Source organism: Aegilops tauschii, chromosome 7, assembly GCF_002575655.3.
Source record: "Aegilops tauschii subsp. strangulata cultivar AL8/78 chromosome 7, Aet v6.0, whole genome shotgun sequence".
Classification (NCBI taxonomy): Eukaryota; Viridiplantae; Streptophyta; class Magnoliopsida; order Poales; family Poaceae; genus Aegilops; species Aegilops tauschii.
In genome coordinates, this window is record NC_053041.3 from 498,008,347 (window position 1) to 498,025,082 (window position 16,736).

Genomic DNA, 16,736 nt, shown 5'->3' on the forward strand with positions numbered 1-16,736 from the left:
ACAAGGAGAATCACTTGCACGTTCGGCGTCTGCAAACAGCCCTGACTTGGCAGATCCTCCAGCTATCCCGTTGCAGCCTTTTACCCCTGTATGCTCACCATGTTATCCGCTGCTGCCACTGGCCTCCCCTCTGCTGCAAGAAGCTACCAAAGTACCATTCCTACCCTATGATTGTAACAACAAACACACACAATCGACATTGGAGTCACCCGTGTCACGGGCATATTTGTGATGGTTAAAGTGCTCTAGGATCATATGAATGAGTTCCGTAACAAATACTATGATTGTGGTGCTACGTACTCACTCCGTCCAGAAATACTTGTCGAAGAAATAAATGTATCTAGACATTTAGAACTAAAATATGTCTAGATGCATTCATTTCTCCGACATGTATTTCCGGACAAAGGGAGTAGCATTTTGTAGTGGAGATCTCATGGTTTTTTTTTCTCCAGTTTCATAACTCGCAACTTCCCTGGTTCCCCTTGCCAAATTGAGCTTTATCCTTTTCTAAAAAAAAATTGAGGTTTCCATGCGCACATGGCTAGCTCAGGGTTTAAACATGTCTAATTTGTGAAATATAATGGCGCTAGAGGAGGGAGAGAACCCTCGCAAAAAAAGAGGAGAGGGAGAAGGACAGTGTCGGCAGCGACTTACATGAAGGGATGTGCAATGGTTTCTAGACATGGAATCTATGCAGCTAGCTAGAGATGGAGGTACATCAAGCTAGGAGGTGGACGGAGGCTATGCCGGTAATTATTTCAAAAACTCGCGAGGGAAATTCCCCATAGTAAATAGTGACACGTCAAATCATAGTGCAACTAAAATGTTGTCCTTTGGCAAGTTCTACGTCATGATATTTCTCTAGTTTCACTCCTTTACAATGGCGGAGATTAAAGAAAAAAATAGTCATCAGCCCTGCTAGCTCCGCCACTTCTCCTTTGCATACATTAGCACGCTAACATAAACTTCTTGTTATCTTGTAATTTCTGCTTAAATAATGTACATAGTACGACGTATGGTTGTGGTTGTTACCCACCTTGAAGGGCTGAACCTAAGTAAATATCGTTTCTGACCCCCCCCCAAAAAAAACTGTCTTTCGCGATTCGCCGCACGACCGTGAAGTTGGTGGCAATTTGACCGTCAACATGGTCAGTTGAATCATACAGGTATGATGACCATGACTATTCATATTGTTATTCTTTCCTTCTTTCTTTTGCGGGGTTCCTATTGTTATTCTTGAGTGGCTGCCGACTGAAATTTCTTATTTGCAAGTCGCTTCTGAAATAAAACTTTGATTTAGTAAAAAGTGCAATTTGCACTTCTTCACCAAGTTGCACTTTTCATATATGAACTTAGACATAAGAAACCTCAAGCAACTTAGGATCATCAAAACTGTGCATATAATCATCTTTAGTTGCATGTTGCAACGGTGAATATGAATGTGGCCCATTACTATATTTTTTTCGAGACAAGGTAAGCCACGGTACTCATTCAGACGATTGCGTGCAACCCGATGGAGCTTGAGATGTCGGGGGCCCACAGGCAGAGCTAGGCCCACCGATCGATTCGGGATCCGAAGGACAGGCAGGAAGAAAGATACCCACGCAAAGGAGGAGCCCATCTTCCGGCCTGCTCACGCCATGCCACACCATGCAGCATCGACCCCATCTCTCCTTGACAGTCAGGTTATCCGTTGCACTCCCATGAGTGCTAGCTTTGCATCATTCCCTCGCACAAAAGATCACGTATAGCCCCTGCAGGTATATATACAGCCACTACCATGCCAGGCCGGCCGGTGGCCTCTCGTGTCATGGATGGAAAAACGACAGAAAAAAATATATGCTGCTCACAGCCTCACACACGCAGATCGGAGTATATAGAGCCCAAAGTGAAGTACTCCCTCCGTTTCTAAATATAAGTCATTAGAGAGATTTCACTATAAACCACATACGAATGTATGTAGATGCATTTTAGAGTGTAGATTCACTCATTTTGCTTTGTATGTAGTCCATAGTAAATTTCATTCATTTTAGAGTGTAGATTCACTCGTCTTTCTCTTGCACTACCGGACGGACGGCACGCAGTGAACAAATCTCGATGACAATATATGCCACCTATGGATCTCGGGGACACCCTTGTGTTATAGCTAGGCTTTTTGCGGCCTCGGACGCGTACTTTGCTATGCCTGTGATGAGAAAGGTCGCGTGTACGTGTAGTAGCTAGGATGTACGCGAGCTATCGAATCGAGTAAAAAGATGCATGCAGGCAGGCTTTACAGATACCAGGGAAAAGGATATGCGTTGCGAACATGTGCGTGCGTCTCTGACGTACCACCACGGTACACGACCCATGCATGGCACGCGCTTACCACGGTACAGTCCCCTTCCATCTACTCCGTATATATCACGACACAATCTTGTCCAAATCATTTTCAGAGAAAGAGAGAGAGAGAGAGAGAGAGTAGGCGAAAAAGGCGTGTAGAATATTCTTGCAACACGCACGTCTATCCACGGCACGGCATCATTAACCAGGTGGCTAGCTAGGCAGTAGCCACGAACCATGCATGAAGCCTCACTCCATTGGCTGGCTCTGCACGTACGTACGCATATGCATGTCCTTTCTTATTTTTATTTTTATTTCCTTTTGCGAAAACGCATATGCATCAATGCTTGTCCCTGACATGATCGATGCATGCGCAGGCCGGCAGGCGCAGGCGCAGCCGACGTGCGTGCTCGAGACGAGACGAGATGCCTTGTCTGCGCGCGCACGCCAACGCCGGCGCGACGTCGAGTCGGCAATAATTGGCAAGAGAATTTGCAATGTGCGTGCGTAAATAAATAACGAAAATTCTATACTCACGGAGCTTTACGGAGCTTTTACAGACCCCTTCCATAACTAATCTTTCATCCCCCTGATTTTCAGGGGGTGTGGGCCCCGCATGCTGATTTCCTCCAATTAAATTAGCCAAACTAAGCAGCCCCGTAAACCCCGTAAGCATAACGCCCGTGCGTGTAGCATTGCTCAATAAATAATAATGCTCACTTATTTCGTTGAAACCACGGGCGGGCCGGATTGTGCGTCGCGCGCGTACCGAGGCTCGCGGCCCATGCATGCGGACTTGGGCGACGGCTCTACGGAGTAGTAGTTTCGAATTGTCCCACGTCGTCGCCTCGCCGGTACAGTGCCCCTATGTCCGTCACAGCGGTCGGCGGCGTAGGTTGTCGGTCCCACAACGCCGGCCGGCAACGTGAAGGCACCTCGGCTCGGCCCTGTCCAAACACGGTCGATGGACGGACGGATCCAGAGAACACGCCGTACGTCCATCGATCGATCTTTCGAGATGCTGGCCTCGCTCGCTGCTGCTTGCTCTGCGGATACTCCTTCCATTCCTAACTATTTGTTTTTCTACAGATTTCAACAAATGACTACATACAAAGTAAAATGAGTGAATTTACACTCTAAAATATGTCTAAATGAATCCTACGTAGTAGTCTATTTGAATCTCTAAAAAAAAAATTTAGGAATAGGAACGGAGGAAGTACAAGAATGGCGTAGCCCCGTGGTCAGTCATTCGTGGGAAAGGCCGAAGTGTTGGGCTGCTGTGCCGCACGGACGACGTGGGTGTCCGATCAGGACAAAGGAAAAATGGTTTTGCCTGTAAATCATTCACTCGCTCATGAGCAGCATCGAGCGCTAGCGACGGAGGGATCACGCAGAAACGACGAGGGAGGCCAACGACCTTTGTAGCATGCGTCTCACATGACATGTCGCGACAGCCGGCCGGAGACGCGTCCTGTCCGGTCGTACCGTTTACAGGGAAGCCGTGACATTACAGCGCGTAGCGTCCGTCAGCGTGCACGAGACGAGCGCGCCCGCCTGCGCAACCAGGCGGTACGTCCTCCCTCCCGGCCCAGATGCACAGAGCCCCGGCGGACACCAGCAATGTCCCCGGCTGGCACCGGCACGGCATGCCGGCGCGGCGTGTAGCCTGTCGCCTCTGCACGTTCACCTCCGGCTGTCGTTGTCCACGACGGACACGATCTCGTCCAGGTCGGGAACTACCGCCGGCCCCAGCATGTTGCGTGAGCTGCCGAAGTGCTCGTTGGGCGCCCGCGCCACCGGGATCTCGACGCTGTCGCCGCGGCCGGCGACGGGATCCGTGGCGCCGGTCTTCTTCAAGGTGAGCGAGTTCCGGAGGCTCGTCTCCGAGCGGCCCCTCTTCCGGGCACCCGTGGCCCAGTTCGCCACGGACTCGTGGAGGCCCGAGCCCAGCGCTTGCAGCTTGATGTCTCCGCTCATCTGGCCCAACAGAATCAGCGTATCATGTATCCGACTTTTTAAACTGTGGAAGCAGTGGGGAGTGAATATTTCACGGAGTTTACGTGGGTGACGATGGCGTATAATGGCAGGGTGATGTAGCTGCACACCACCTGGATGATCAGACTGCAAAAAGAACACATAAATCATTTCTGAAGTACTAACAAGTAATCTAAACGCTCTTATATTTCTTTACGGAGGGAGTATATGAGAAGGCCATGAAATATCCGTGAGAACAAATGGCAATCCTGAATTTTACTGACCCAATAACAAGTCTGGAGATGGCGTAAGCCTTCTTCTCCATGATGCATGAATCGAACCCATATGTTACCTGTGGAGGTCATGACTTTGTTAGTTAGCTTCAGAGCCTAATTATATTCGGGACTTGCTTTAGGTGAGAGCGTGGGAAAGGATAATACCAAGACCCAGAAGAAAAAACCAATCTCGAAGGCGTTCTGGAATAGGATGAAATGGATCAAATGAAGGACAATTGAAGGTTTCCCAAACCAGAAATGCTCCTTGGATGGCTTTATATTCGGGACTTGGTTTGTTTTATCTGCTAACGATGCCGCTGCCTCTTGAGCTAATCGGGTAATAATGTGCTGCAGCTTTGCGCCAACAACAAGCAGGAGCTGCAATTTACTCCACTGTTAAGAATTGTCCTCACTAATATAAAAGGGCTATTTTGAGTTTACTTTTGCTAAAAAAAGCATAACAGATGATCAGAATTGAGAAGTACACCGTACAAAATAGGACACTTGAATCAACAGATGTATTGTAGCAGAGGAATACTTACAAATAGAGGCAAGAAAGCTAACCAGAAGTATGTGTGCCATCCTGCATTTGGTGGTAAATAAAAAAATTATAAGGAACATGCACAACAGAAACCTATTAAATGCGTATCCTGATCAAGTGATCAACAAAAGGGCTGATACCGATGTATGAAACCTTAAGATAACTGATGTAAAGCATGCTTGAAATTTATTCAACAGCCAAGTGTTTAGTTCAAGTTATTCATCAGATTCGACTGGTTAGAGTTTAAATGACAACATATAGTGGAGAAAATAAGTAAAATTGCCGGGGATATTACTATACTGCATATCTAACGACCTAAAAAAACATGTGTTGAGTAGTTCGGTCAGACTTACCATTTATATTCAGCAAAAGGAAAAGGATGACAAAAAGCCACAGGTACCAGCTGCATGAAAGTTACTAATATTAAAGACACGTATATATTCAAGTCAAAGTTAGAACTTCTCTACAAATATACCAACCTGATACCAACAACCCTCTTAAAGTCATGCTCAAGGGCACGGGTCATGTACTTGTGGAAATCAAAGTTTGGGTGGCTTGGGTAGTGTATCTGAATTAAATGGAAGAAAGGGAGAAAAAAATACCCTATTAGCTTCAAGCCTTCAATAGCAGTACAGAGAAATGCACGAGAAAAATATGCAAGAGTTAAACTAAATAATATATCTTACTAAGACGAATGCTGATCTAAGCGCTTCATAATCTGATTTACCCACAGAATCATGAAATTGCTTCGAGAACGCAATCTGCATTGAGTGAATCAAACCTTTATGGTCAAGTTGTAGATAGACTAACAGACATAATGACACACGAAACAAAGACAGTTCAAATAAATATTATCGCAATAACTGTATACATACTGCGCGATTGGGAGCAATTCATTATGGTAAATGATAAATGGATGTTTTCTGGATATTGATTGATCCACTGAAAACTTCATACAGCAGGAGCACCTTGAAGCCCTGAATGATAAGTGTCTTACTGCAGTTCTGTGCACATGCTTGCCATATTTTGAGGACAGTGTGTGTTCAGGCCATAAACCCAGCTGCTGATTCATTTTCCCCAAACTAATAAATGCCAGAGCATGCATTGGTAGACAATAACGATAATCTACTAAGCACCATGATATGTAAATATGACATTGTGATTTCCAAAATTTTCATCCAGAGTGTTAATAAAAGTTGACAGTTCTGTCTAATTCCATGTTTTTAAGGCATCCATAAGCAACGCCTAAGGCGCCGCTTAGGCCGCTTAGGCAGTAGGGCGCCCTGGCAGTTCCCTAGCATTTTGTCCGCCTTAGCGCTTATGTGTTGCTTAGGCAGTAAGGTGGGGGTAGATCGCCTTATGAAGCCTTACCGCCTTAAAAACCTTGGTTAAATTTACTTTTGCATGTTATGCTAATGAGAAGCAGTGGACGCATGCAATTTAGTTGAGGCTACTGCATGCAATTTGATAAATATGTCTGCCAAAGTGGTTATGTTACATATAGACAATAATTTGGACAAATGCATGCACGCAATCAAGGATGCAGATTGACCATTCTAGATAAATCAATGGAGCAATATAACAGGATGGGCAGACGACTTACAATCCAGCTCACAACAGCCAGCTGCTTCCAAAATCCCTCTGTTCGCTCACTGACCAATTCACGCTGGTGATTACGGCGTAGCAAAACATGCAATGGTGTAGCATTTCCTACAATATCTGTTTGCAGTACTTCAACTGTTTCTCCAGAAAGAAAACAGAACATTGAGCGAGAAATCTTTAACATCTATTAAGTAAAACGCAAACAGTCCCTTTACAGCATAAATGAAGGGAAAAGGGGCCAATAGAACAGAAAAAATAAGATTATAATGCATCGGCACCATTAGGAGCCAGCGCAAATTAGGAGACTCGGTTTCCATCCAACTGCCAAGTATCACTTATTCTGCCATGTCAGTTGTTGCTCATTTCGTGGTGTGAAACCAACAGAACAGACAAAAAATTGCATAATTGGTGCAGAATTTGGCCAATGGCCAAGATGTGGACACATGGGGCATATCTAGTAGAGCCATAGGGTGCACAGAACGCCTGGGCAACCCCAATATGTTAGATTTTTTTTCAGGGATAAACTATGTATAGGTATATGGGCATATGGCCCTACTATGTTATGAATGTTTAAGGACCTAAATAATTTTGATGGGCTTCCTATTCAACATTATAAGTTATGGAATTTGCCTCTAAATTTGGTATTGCTCTGACCGGCAGAGAGGGCAAGTGTTGACAAATATTTTCTGCATTTTTTTTAATCTTGTGAAAACAAGGTTTTAAAATAAGTATCGACATTGGACAATCAACTCTTGCATGAGCAAGAGGTTTTCTTGAAGTGTTTACGAGGAATAAAAACACATGGTGTCTAATTGTAAGTTATATAGTAGCTATTGTGTACTCTTTTATCCATGCAAGTCTTTATTTGAACTGTTGAAAAAATTGAAGCTCATTTGTGTAGGGCAGTGAAATTATCTATCTGGACAGGACAACTTCTGACTGTAGCTGCACACAAAAATTCAAAATTTTCTACTACAAAGACAACTGAATCTGCCGAACAATAATTCAAGACAGCTTGAAAAAGTGTTTGGTTGGATGCAAATAATGTAGCAAATACCAGCCTTCCAATGCTTATCTAATTTTAACATTTCTTGAAGCTCAGAAAGAGCACAGGAAAGAACCAATACGAACAGCTTGCAGAACTGCGTAGAAGCATGAGGATGCTGAGGCTGGGGTTGGTGCTGAAGCAACACGGGTCTAAGGAATATAATTGCACTTTTAAATTAACAGTGAATATGGATAAAAGTCACGAATCATGACCGACTCTCTCTTTACTATGTCATATTTCTTCATATTTGATTATATGTCCCATATATAACTACATTATATAATGTCACCTAGGAAGCCCGCATTAAGTACTTACTAAAATCAATCAAAGAAACAAAAAAGATAGGGCAATAACGCACGTTTCTTTTGTATATCTCGGTGAATTCCAGTCTCCCAATGCTTCCATCTTCTTATCTAGAAAATTTTGGCGGGAGTAAGTTTGTCATCCACAAACATGGTCATGCCTAACTTTATATTTGAAGACGTACCTGCGCTCCACCAAGAAATATTGTTGTAGCGCAGAAAACCACATGGACCAAGCCAAGTACAAATATGAATATGTGCAGCTGATGCAATGCCTCCAGTGATAGAAAGGGGACATCACCCTGAAACAGAGCAATCCTATCTTTATAATGATCATTCTAGAATGCATTTCTGCATAATACACTTCTACTGCATCCTTTTTAAGGAATGCCACTTTACATTGCTTCATGTGACAGATAAATAACACAAGGCGTTTCTACCCAATATAGAAGGATCTGTATCTCGTAAAATAAGTGCCCAACAATAAGACATCCAGTTCGAAGATACAATCAAGTTTCAGTTCCAGGAAAATGATGCCTCAACATTTTTGCGAATATGGTATTTCCTAACCTTTTTCTTGCAAACTATGGCACCTTCTTCAACAACTTTGTGATTCTCTCTCTTGCATGGAAGCATGAAATGTGTAGCGGTTTCGGGAATGCAGATGTGAACAATAAAACTCTGTGAGAGACTCAGGATGAAGGAAATAAATCCAAGAAGCATTAACTCTGCATATGTAGCCATTGAACCGGATAAGACACAGAAGAACAAGAAGAAGAAGAAATCAATATCATATAGTAAGTGAGCAAAATATCTGTGATTTATTACATACTCTTACCTCCCATGTGAAAAGAGGAGGTAAGAGGGACCATGTTAAAAAAATCTCTTGTCGTGTTTCCTATGTACCATTTTCTGAAGTCAAAGCTCTTCAACCATGTACATCTTTGCAGGAAAAAACATACTACAATAAACTACTTAAGTTTTATAATGGATATAGCATGTATTTAGCTTAGAGTTATTAATAACAAACGAAGCTGAATGGTCCGATTAATAAGGCATGCTATGATGCCAATTGATAAGTTCACACAACAATATTCCTGAATCTTACCTTCTTTTAGTCTCTGTAGAGCTGAATACAATGTTTTCTGCTGCTTATGTTTTAATGCCTGCACGGTTGCAGAAGAAAGCATAAGTAGGATGTAGAAATCCTTGGCATCTCTTCTTAGCATTGTTGTTCAGTATTAGATCTTGTGTCGAGACCTTGACAATGGATTTGCATGCTTTTTGGAATGTGCAAGACGAAAGTTTATCACTGTTATGGTTTCAATCAAATAATATAAGATGGTACTCCTTCCATTTATGTATACAAAGCCACTTCATATTTTTATCGCAACTATGACCATTAATTTTACCAACAAAAAGTGAGTTATATGCCACAAAAAGTATGTCACATTTCAAAGAAGTTTCCGATGATATATTTTTTATGACATATAACCCATATTTTGTTGACCAAAATTATAAGTCAAAGTTTGACATGAAAAACGAAGTGGTCTTGTATACGAAAATGAAGGGAGTAGCACCCTTAGAAGTCCTAAATACAAAATAGACTGAGCAATCAAGTAACATGATTTCAGCACCATCCCAGAAGATATAACTGACAGGAAGACAACCAGGAAGCAAGTTGGTGGAGCAAATTTGAGCCAGTCAACACTAAGGAATATCTTTTTTTTGGAAAAGCCGGTCAACACTAAGGAATAGCTGACAATGAAACTGTTCTTGACGACCATCAAAGTATTACACCAGCAAACTACCTGGCGGGGAACTGCACTTGCATGATGATGCTAGCAAAGGAGTGTTTTTTGTAGAATTGTGGGGACTATCGTCTCAATTTAGCACAAAAGATGAATCTGTGAAGCTAATCACAGAGTACATTTGCTAATAGGCATATACTCGTGTCAAAAGTTGCAGCATAGAGAGGATTAGGGGAGAGTAAATTGCGCCAAAAAATTCACCCGACCTCGCAAATCGAATGCCAGAAAGGAATAGGGGCCCTAACCCCAGCAATTTCGTTTTGCCACGGAGACCATAACTTCTTACAATCCTTCACCCAAACCCCCTACAGTTCACCCGGAATTGGCAGGTATGGTACTGTAGTACATTTTCCCTGCTTCCACGGTCGAAACAAGCAACCAACGAGCGCAAGAGAGCATATAGAGTAGTACTGATTTGTCCGCGGAATGTAAAATAAAATAAAATAAACTGAGCTGATAAGGGGGGAAAATGAATAGGGGGTGTCGGAGGGGGGAGGCGTGCCTTGCCGAGGTAGTGGAGGAAGCGCTCGGCGGCGAGGGAGACGGAGACGATGACGAGGCAGACGGCGGCCACGACCCAGGTGGGCGTGTGCTCGAGGGACGCGTCGTCCATGCCTCCGCCTCGATCTTCTTCTGCTGCTGCTGCGGCTGCGGCGGCTTGGCAACCATGGCTGGGTTCGGGTAAGGTGGCGTGCGGTTAAAGGGGTGTGGGGGCAAGGCGAGCGGCAAGGAAGGAATCGGCCTGTCGCCGCGCTGCCTTGCCGACCGCGGCCACCGGCTGGATTCCATCCCCGCGCTCGTGCGCTCTAGCTAGTGGCTAGTGCCGTGCTTGCTCCTGGCTAGCACGCTGTGCGCGCGTGGGGAAGGGGACGGACGGGAGATGCTTTGCTTCGGCCGCCGGCCTTCTCGTGTCCCGAGGCGCCAAGCTACCGGCCGACGGACGGTCCATTCTGTTTGGAATATTAGGGCAAGTTCATGATTAATTTCAGTAAATAATTCATGACTAGAAAAGATACTAGCATGCAATAATCTAGCAAACTAGAAGAACAGCAAGACATGCATAACAGCAGCAAACACGTAACAATAGCTGTATAAACAGACATGAACAGAGGATGTTGGACGTACTGATCGTTAGCTATTATGGGTGCGACAGTGTTGATGACGATGTTGGCGACGATCTGCTGCTGACGGCGATGAATACGACGATGAGTAGCACCGCCCGACTTGGACGTAAGACGACCCGTGATGACGAATTTGAGCAGTCGCGCACAGCGCTTCCAAAAACCTAATTCGTCCTCTCCCGGTGCAGGATCGCAAAGACGAACGGTTTCGGAGACCTGCTCTCCCACGCGCCGATGCACGCCGGCGTTTGGGATGGAGTAAACTACGATGGCGGCGCAAGTTGTGAGATGAGGCAAAACCCTAGGTATTTTTCGGTGTGTCTCTGGCCGTAGCCGGTAGCTGTATATATATTAGGACCAGAGGCGGTATTGTGTCGCGACCACAATCCCAAACCGACTCGGTTTCTAATTCGTATACTTACCGGACAAGAAATCAAAAACTTGTCTGCCAAGACATAAAAATAAAACGGCAAAATGAAGCTGCGCTCCTGCAAGGAGACGGACCGGATTTCGGCGGACCATTCACGCGCATGTCGCATGTCGCATGTACGCCTCGCCACGCCACGGCCCGGCCCGGCCAGGCGAGCGAGCGCGCGCGTGTGGTTTTCCCTTTCTCTTCTCACACACCACTTAGAGTGGTGGAGAGAACCCACTATATAAAGAGGTCCAACTCTTCTTCAACTTCCAAGGTGGGACTAAACTTAGCACCACCACTTGCCATTTTACACATGGGCTTTGAGATTTCAGAAATTGCTATGGGCCTAGCCCATTAATTCTAACAATCCCCCACCAGATCTCAAATACCCATTTAGAGATTTGCCTTCTCTCACCACTTGTTTAATATACCAGTGTTTCAGCAGAGACTGTTAAGTTGAACTTCTGCCTAGAACTTTAAGCTACATCCATTCACAACTTGACAATGGACTATGCCTTGAATTGCTAGTTTTGTGTGAACAGGTTTCACTCAAAGTCTTAACCAGTACCTGACCGCCAGTAGGCTACCCCGCGGTTTGGAGCTTATACGTCATACTCCCTGGTCTCTTCGTGAGCTTACTAGAGATCACCCAAATCTCATAGACTGCGACGTTTACAGTCAGAACTCATATATGTGTGTTCTTTCAAGACTGCTCTGTAGGACAGCATCTTTGCTAATTATAGCCAATAGAACCACATTAAGGCATGTTGCCAACCTGCCTTACAGATCTGAGCCTTACAGCTCTGAGAGTTTTGCATCTTCACTTGGAGACGATCATAAGTTATTACTCTTCTCAGTTAACCAATAGCTTGTTCTTCCCAGATCCTAATTCACGGGATCTCCGATCACAAAGGTTGGGTTACTACTATGGTGTAACATCTATGGGTCTCATACCCATCTCCCTCGATGCAACATCTATCACATTTCGTGATAGTCCCTTTGTAAAGGGATCTGCCAGGTTTTTGTCTGTTTGTATATACGTAACAGTTATTACTCCGGAGTTTCTCAACTTCCTGACAGACTTCAAACGTCTTTTCACGTGTCTTGATGACTTTGCATTATCTTTAGAATTGTTCACTTTAGCGATAACCGTTTGGTTATCACAATTCATAAGAATAGCCGGTACAGGTTTTTGAACAACCGGCAAGTCCATCAAGAGCTCACGCTGCCATTCTGCCTCAACAGTAGCTGTGTCCAAAGCATTTAATTCTGCTTCCATAGTTGACCTCGTCAATATGGTTTGCTTGCAAGACCTCCATGACACTGCGCCACCACCATGAGTAAATACATACCCACTTGTTGCGTAAAGTACATCAACATCGGAGATCCAATTTGAATCACTATATCCTTCTAGCACAGCAGGATGCCCTGAATAAGTAATTCCGTAACTCATAGTACCTCTCAGATAGCGCAAGACCCTTTCTAGTGCATGCCAATGATCATCACCCGGGTTGGACATGAACCTACTCAGTTTGCTCACAGCAAAAGAGATATCTGGTCTTGTAGCGCTAGCTAAGTACATGAGTGAACCGACAATTTGAGAGTATCTTAATTGATCTCTCGTTTCTTTCTTGTTCTTTCTGAGTGTCACGCTGGGATCATAAGGTGTTGGAGAAGGCTTGCTATCCATAAAACCGAATCGGTTCAAGACCTTCTCAACATAGTGAGATTGCGTTAATGTAATCCCACTCTCATCCTTAATAAGCTTGATGTTTAGAATTACATCGGCTTCTCCCAGATCTTTCATGTCAAAACTTTTTGATAGAAAAGACTTGACCTCATTAATTGCATTAATGTTTGTACCAAAGACCAGTATGTCGTCCACATACAAACATAATATGACACTATTGCCCCCACCATTGCGATAGTAAACACACCTATCAGCCTCGTTAATGACAAATCCTGCAGAATTCAGAGTTCTTTCAAACTTCTCGTGCCATTGCTTAGGTGCCTGTTTCAGACCATACAAAGATTTTAACAACTTGCACACCTTTCTCTCTTCACCCTTTACCACAAACCCGTCAGGCTGATCCATATAGATCTCCTCTTCCAACTCTCCATTGAGAAAAGCTGTCTTTACATCCATTTGATGAATGATAAGACCATAAGAGGCAGCCAAGGAAAGTAACACTCGAATGGTGGTCATTCTGGCAAAGGGTGAATAGGTGTCAAAGTAATCTTCGCCTTCTTTCTGAGTGTAGCCCTTGGCCACTAGCCGCGCCTTGTACTTATCAATAGTACCATCAGGCTTTAGCTTCTTTTTGAACACCCACTTACAGCCCACAGGTTTACAACCATATGGTCTATCAGTTAGTTCCCAAGTTCCATTAGAAAGAATTGAGTCCATCTCATTATGAACAGCTTCTTTCCAATCATCTACATCCGGAGATGCATATGCTTCTGCAATCGTCTTGGGTGTGTCGTCCACAAGGTATACAATGAAATCATCACCAAAGGATTTTGCAATCCTTTGTCTCTTGTTCCTTCTAGGAACTTCATTGTTATCCTTCTCAAGGACTTCCTCATGTGATTGTTCGAAATATTCATCAGTTGTACTAGATTCAGGAATTATCTCAGAAGAAAATCTAGCAATGCTATGCATATCTTTCATAGGAAATATGTTCTCAAAAAATGTTGCATCACGAGATTCCATTATAGTATCAACATGCATATCAGGTACTTCAGATTTTACCACTAAAAACCTATAAGCAATGCTCCGTTGAGCATACCCTAGAAAGACACAATCCACTGTCTTTGGTCCAAGTTTGCGTTTCTTAGGAATAGGAATATTGACCTTTGCCAAACATCCCCAAGTGCGCAAATAAGAAAGTGATGGTTTTCTCCCAACCCACTCCTCATAAGGGGTTTTTTCTTAATTATTGTTGGGAACTCTATTCAGGACATGACATGAAGTCAATAGAGCCTCCCCCCACCATGCCTTAGATAAACCAGCAGTGTCTAACATGGCATTCACCAAGTCAGTCAATGTGCGGTTTTTCCTCTCGGCCACTCCATTTGATTGAGGTGAATAGGGAGGCGTCCTCTCATGAATAATACCATGTTCCTCACAAAATTCATCAAAAACTTTTGGAAAATACTCTCCACCACGATCGGACCTAAGACGCTTGATCTTTCTCTCTAGTTGATTTTCAACTTCAGCTTTATAGATTTTAAAGTAGTCTAATGCTTCATCTTTAGTTTGCAACAAATAAACATAGCAAAATCTAGTCGCATCATCAATCAAAGTCATGAAATATCTCTTTCCACCTTTTGTCAACACACCATTCATCTCACAAAGATCAGAATGTATGAGTTCTAGAGGTGCCAAGTTTCTCTCCTCGGTAGCCTTACGAGGCTTTCGAGGTTGCTTAGATTGCACACAACTATGGCACTTAGAACCTTTGGCAACTGTGAAGTTCGGAATTAAACTCATGCTGGATAGCCGAGACATTAAACCAAAATTAATATGACATAAACGAGAGTGCCAAATACTTGCATCATCATTAACATTAGCACAAATTTGGTTTATTGACTTATTGCAAAAATCTGAAAGAGAAAAGCGGAACAAGCCTCCGCACTCATAGCCTTTTCCTATAAATTGTCCAAATCTTGACACGATTACTTTATTGGACTCTAAAACTACCTTAAATCCATCTCGACATAGAAGGGAGCCGCTAACTAGATTCTTGTTCATAGTAGGGACATGCTGCACGTTCCTTAGTTGCACGATCTCTCCCGAAGTAAACTTCAGATCCACCGTGCCAATGCCACGAACAGAAGCATGTGACCCATTCCCCATTAGGACGGAAGAATCCCTTGCGACCTGATAAGAAGTAAACAGGGAGATGTCAGCACACACATGAACGTTAGCACCCGAATCAATCCACCACGAAGATGATTGAAATACTGAAAGCACAATAGGTAAATTACCATACCCATCAGTATTGCTAGCAGTCACCATGTTGACAGTCTTGGAGCTTGTTTTCCCTCTGCGGTCTGCACGTTCAGGGCATTCCTTGGAAAAGTGTCCAGGCTTCCCATAGGCATAGCACTCTAGCTCAGCCTTGTTGAACTTCTTCTTCTTGAAGGTAGTAGTCTTGGTAGGCTTGTTGAAAACAGGTTTGTTCTTCCATTTGTTCTTGTTCTGTGGGTACCTCTGCACCATGTTAGCAGTAGGCTGAACCTCACCTCCTTTTTCAGTGGTATCTTTAGCCCGAGCTTTTTCTTCAACATCAAGAGATGCAATCAGATTTTCAACTGATATCTCCTGTCTCTTATGCTTCAGAGTTGTGGCGAAATTCCTCCATGAAGGAGGCAACTTTGCAATCATGCACCCAGCCACGAATTTGTTGGGTAGAACACATTTAAGGAGTTCAAGTTCCTTCACAATGCACCGTATCTCATGAGCTTGTTCAACCACAGAACGGTTATTCACCATCTTGTAGTCATGAAAACTCTCCATGATGTACAGTTCACTGCCTGCATCTGTTGCACCGAATTTTGCATTCAGTGCATCCCACAGAATTTTTCCGTCGTTTATGTGCATGTACACATCACACAGACGGTCAGCAAGAACACTCAGAATGCATCCCACAAACATAGTATTGGCTTCCTGGAATTTTCTCCGATCTTCGTCGGTTATTCCCTCTGGAGCACCAACACTAGCGTGGAAAACTTTCAGAGCAGTAAGCCAGAGCGTGGTCTTCACCTGCCACCTCTTAAAATGCACACCGGTAAACTTATCCAGCCTCAGTGCATCAGCGAATCCAGCCATAGTTAACTCAGGAAATTGCCTATAATTAGGTTTTTGGATTGTTGGAATATTAGGCAAGTTCATGATTAATTCCAGTAAATAATTCATGACTAGAAGAGATACTAGCATGCAATAATCTAGCAAAATAGAAGAACAGCAAGACATGCATAACAGCAGCAAACACATAACAATAGCTGTAGAAACAGACATGAACAGAGGATGTTGGACGTACTGATCGTTAGCTATTATGGGTGCGACAGTGTTGATGACGATGTTGGCGACGATCTGCTGCTGACGGTGATGAATACGACGATGAGTAGCACCGCCCGACTTGGACGGAAGACGACCCGTGATGACGAATTTGAGCAGTCGCGCACAGCGCTTCCCAAAAACCTAATTCGTCCTCTCCCGGTGCAGGATCGCAAAGACGAACGGTTCCGGAGACCTGCTCTCCCACGCGCCGATGCACGCCGGCGTTTGGGATGGAGTAAACTACGATGGCGGCGCAAGTT

General features: G+C 44.0%; 1 protein-coding gene across 1 annotated transcript; it reads right to left on the reverse strand.

Moving 5' to 3' along the window:
• Window positions 1-3,386: 3,386 nt before the first annotated feature.
• LOC109765065 (MLO-like protein 13) lies at window positions 3,387-10,839 on the reverse strand. Its single transcript, XM_020323848.4, has 14 exons — window positions 10,378-10,839; window positions 9,173-9,230; window positions 8,635-8,792; window positions 8,250-8,366; window positions 8,121-8,175; window positions 6,716-6,849; window positions 5,799-5,873; window positions 5,592-5,680; window positions 5,466-5,515; window positions 5,114-5,154; window positions 4,737-4,949; window positions 4,581-4,648; window positions 4,383-4,443; window positions 3,387-4,299 (listed from the first exon to the last, which is right to left on the reverse strand). The coding sequence occupies exons 1-14, from the start codon at window positions 10,486-10,488 to the stop codon at window positions 4,006-4,008; spliced, it is 1,524 nt and encodes a 507-aa protein (XP_020179437.1). The 5' UTR covers window positions 10,489-10,839; the 3' UTR covers window positions 3,387-4,005.
• Window positions 10,840-16,736: the final 5,897 nt, after the last annotated feature.

Coding starts and splice junctions, on each gene's coding strand:
- LOC109765065 (XM_020323848.4), bottom strand. CDS start 10,488: ATGGACGACGCGTCCCTCGAGCACACGCCCACCTGGGTCGTGGCCGCC. Junction 8,793..9,172: donor TCTACAGAGACTAAAAGAAG/GTAAGATTCAGG, acceptor CTACATATGCAG/AGTTAATGCTTCTTGGATTT. Junction 5,516..5,591: donor AAGAGGGTTGTTGGTATCAG/GTTGGTATATTT, acceptor ACTTTCATGCAG/CTGGTACCTGTGGCTTTTTG.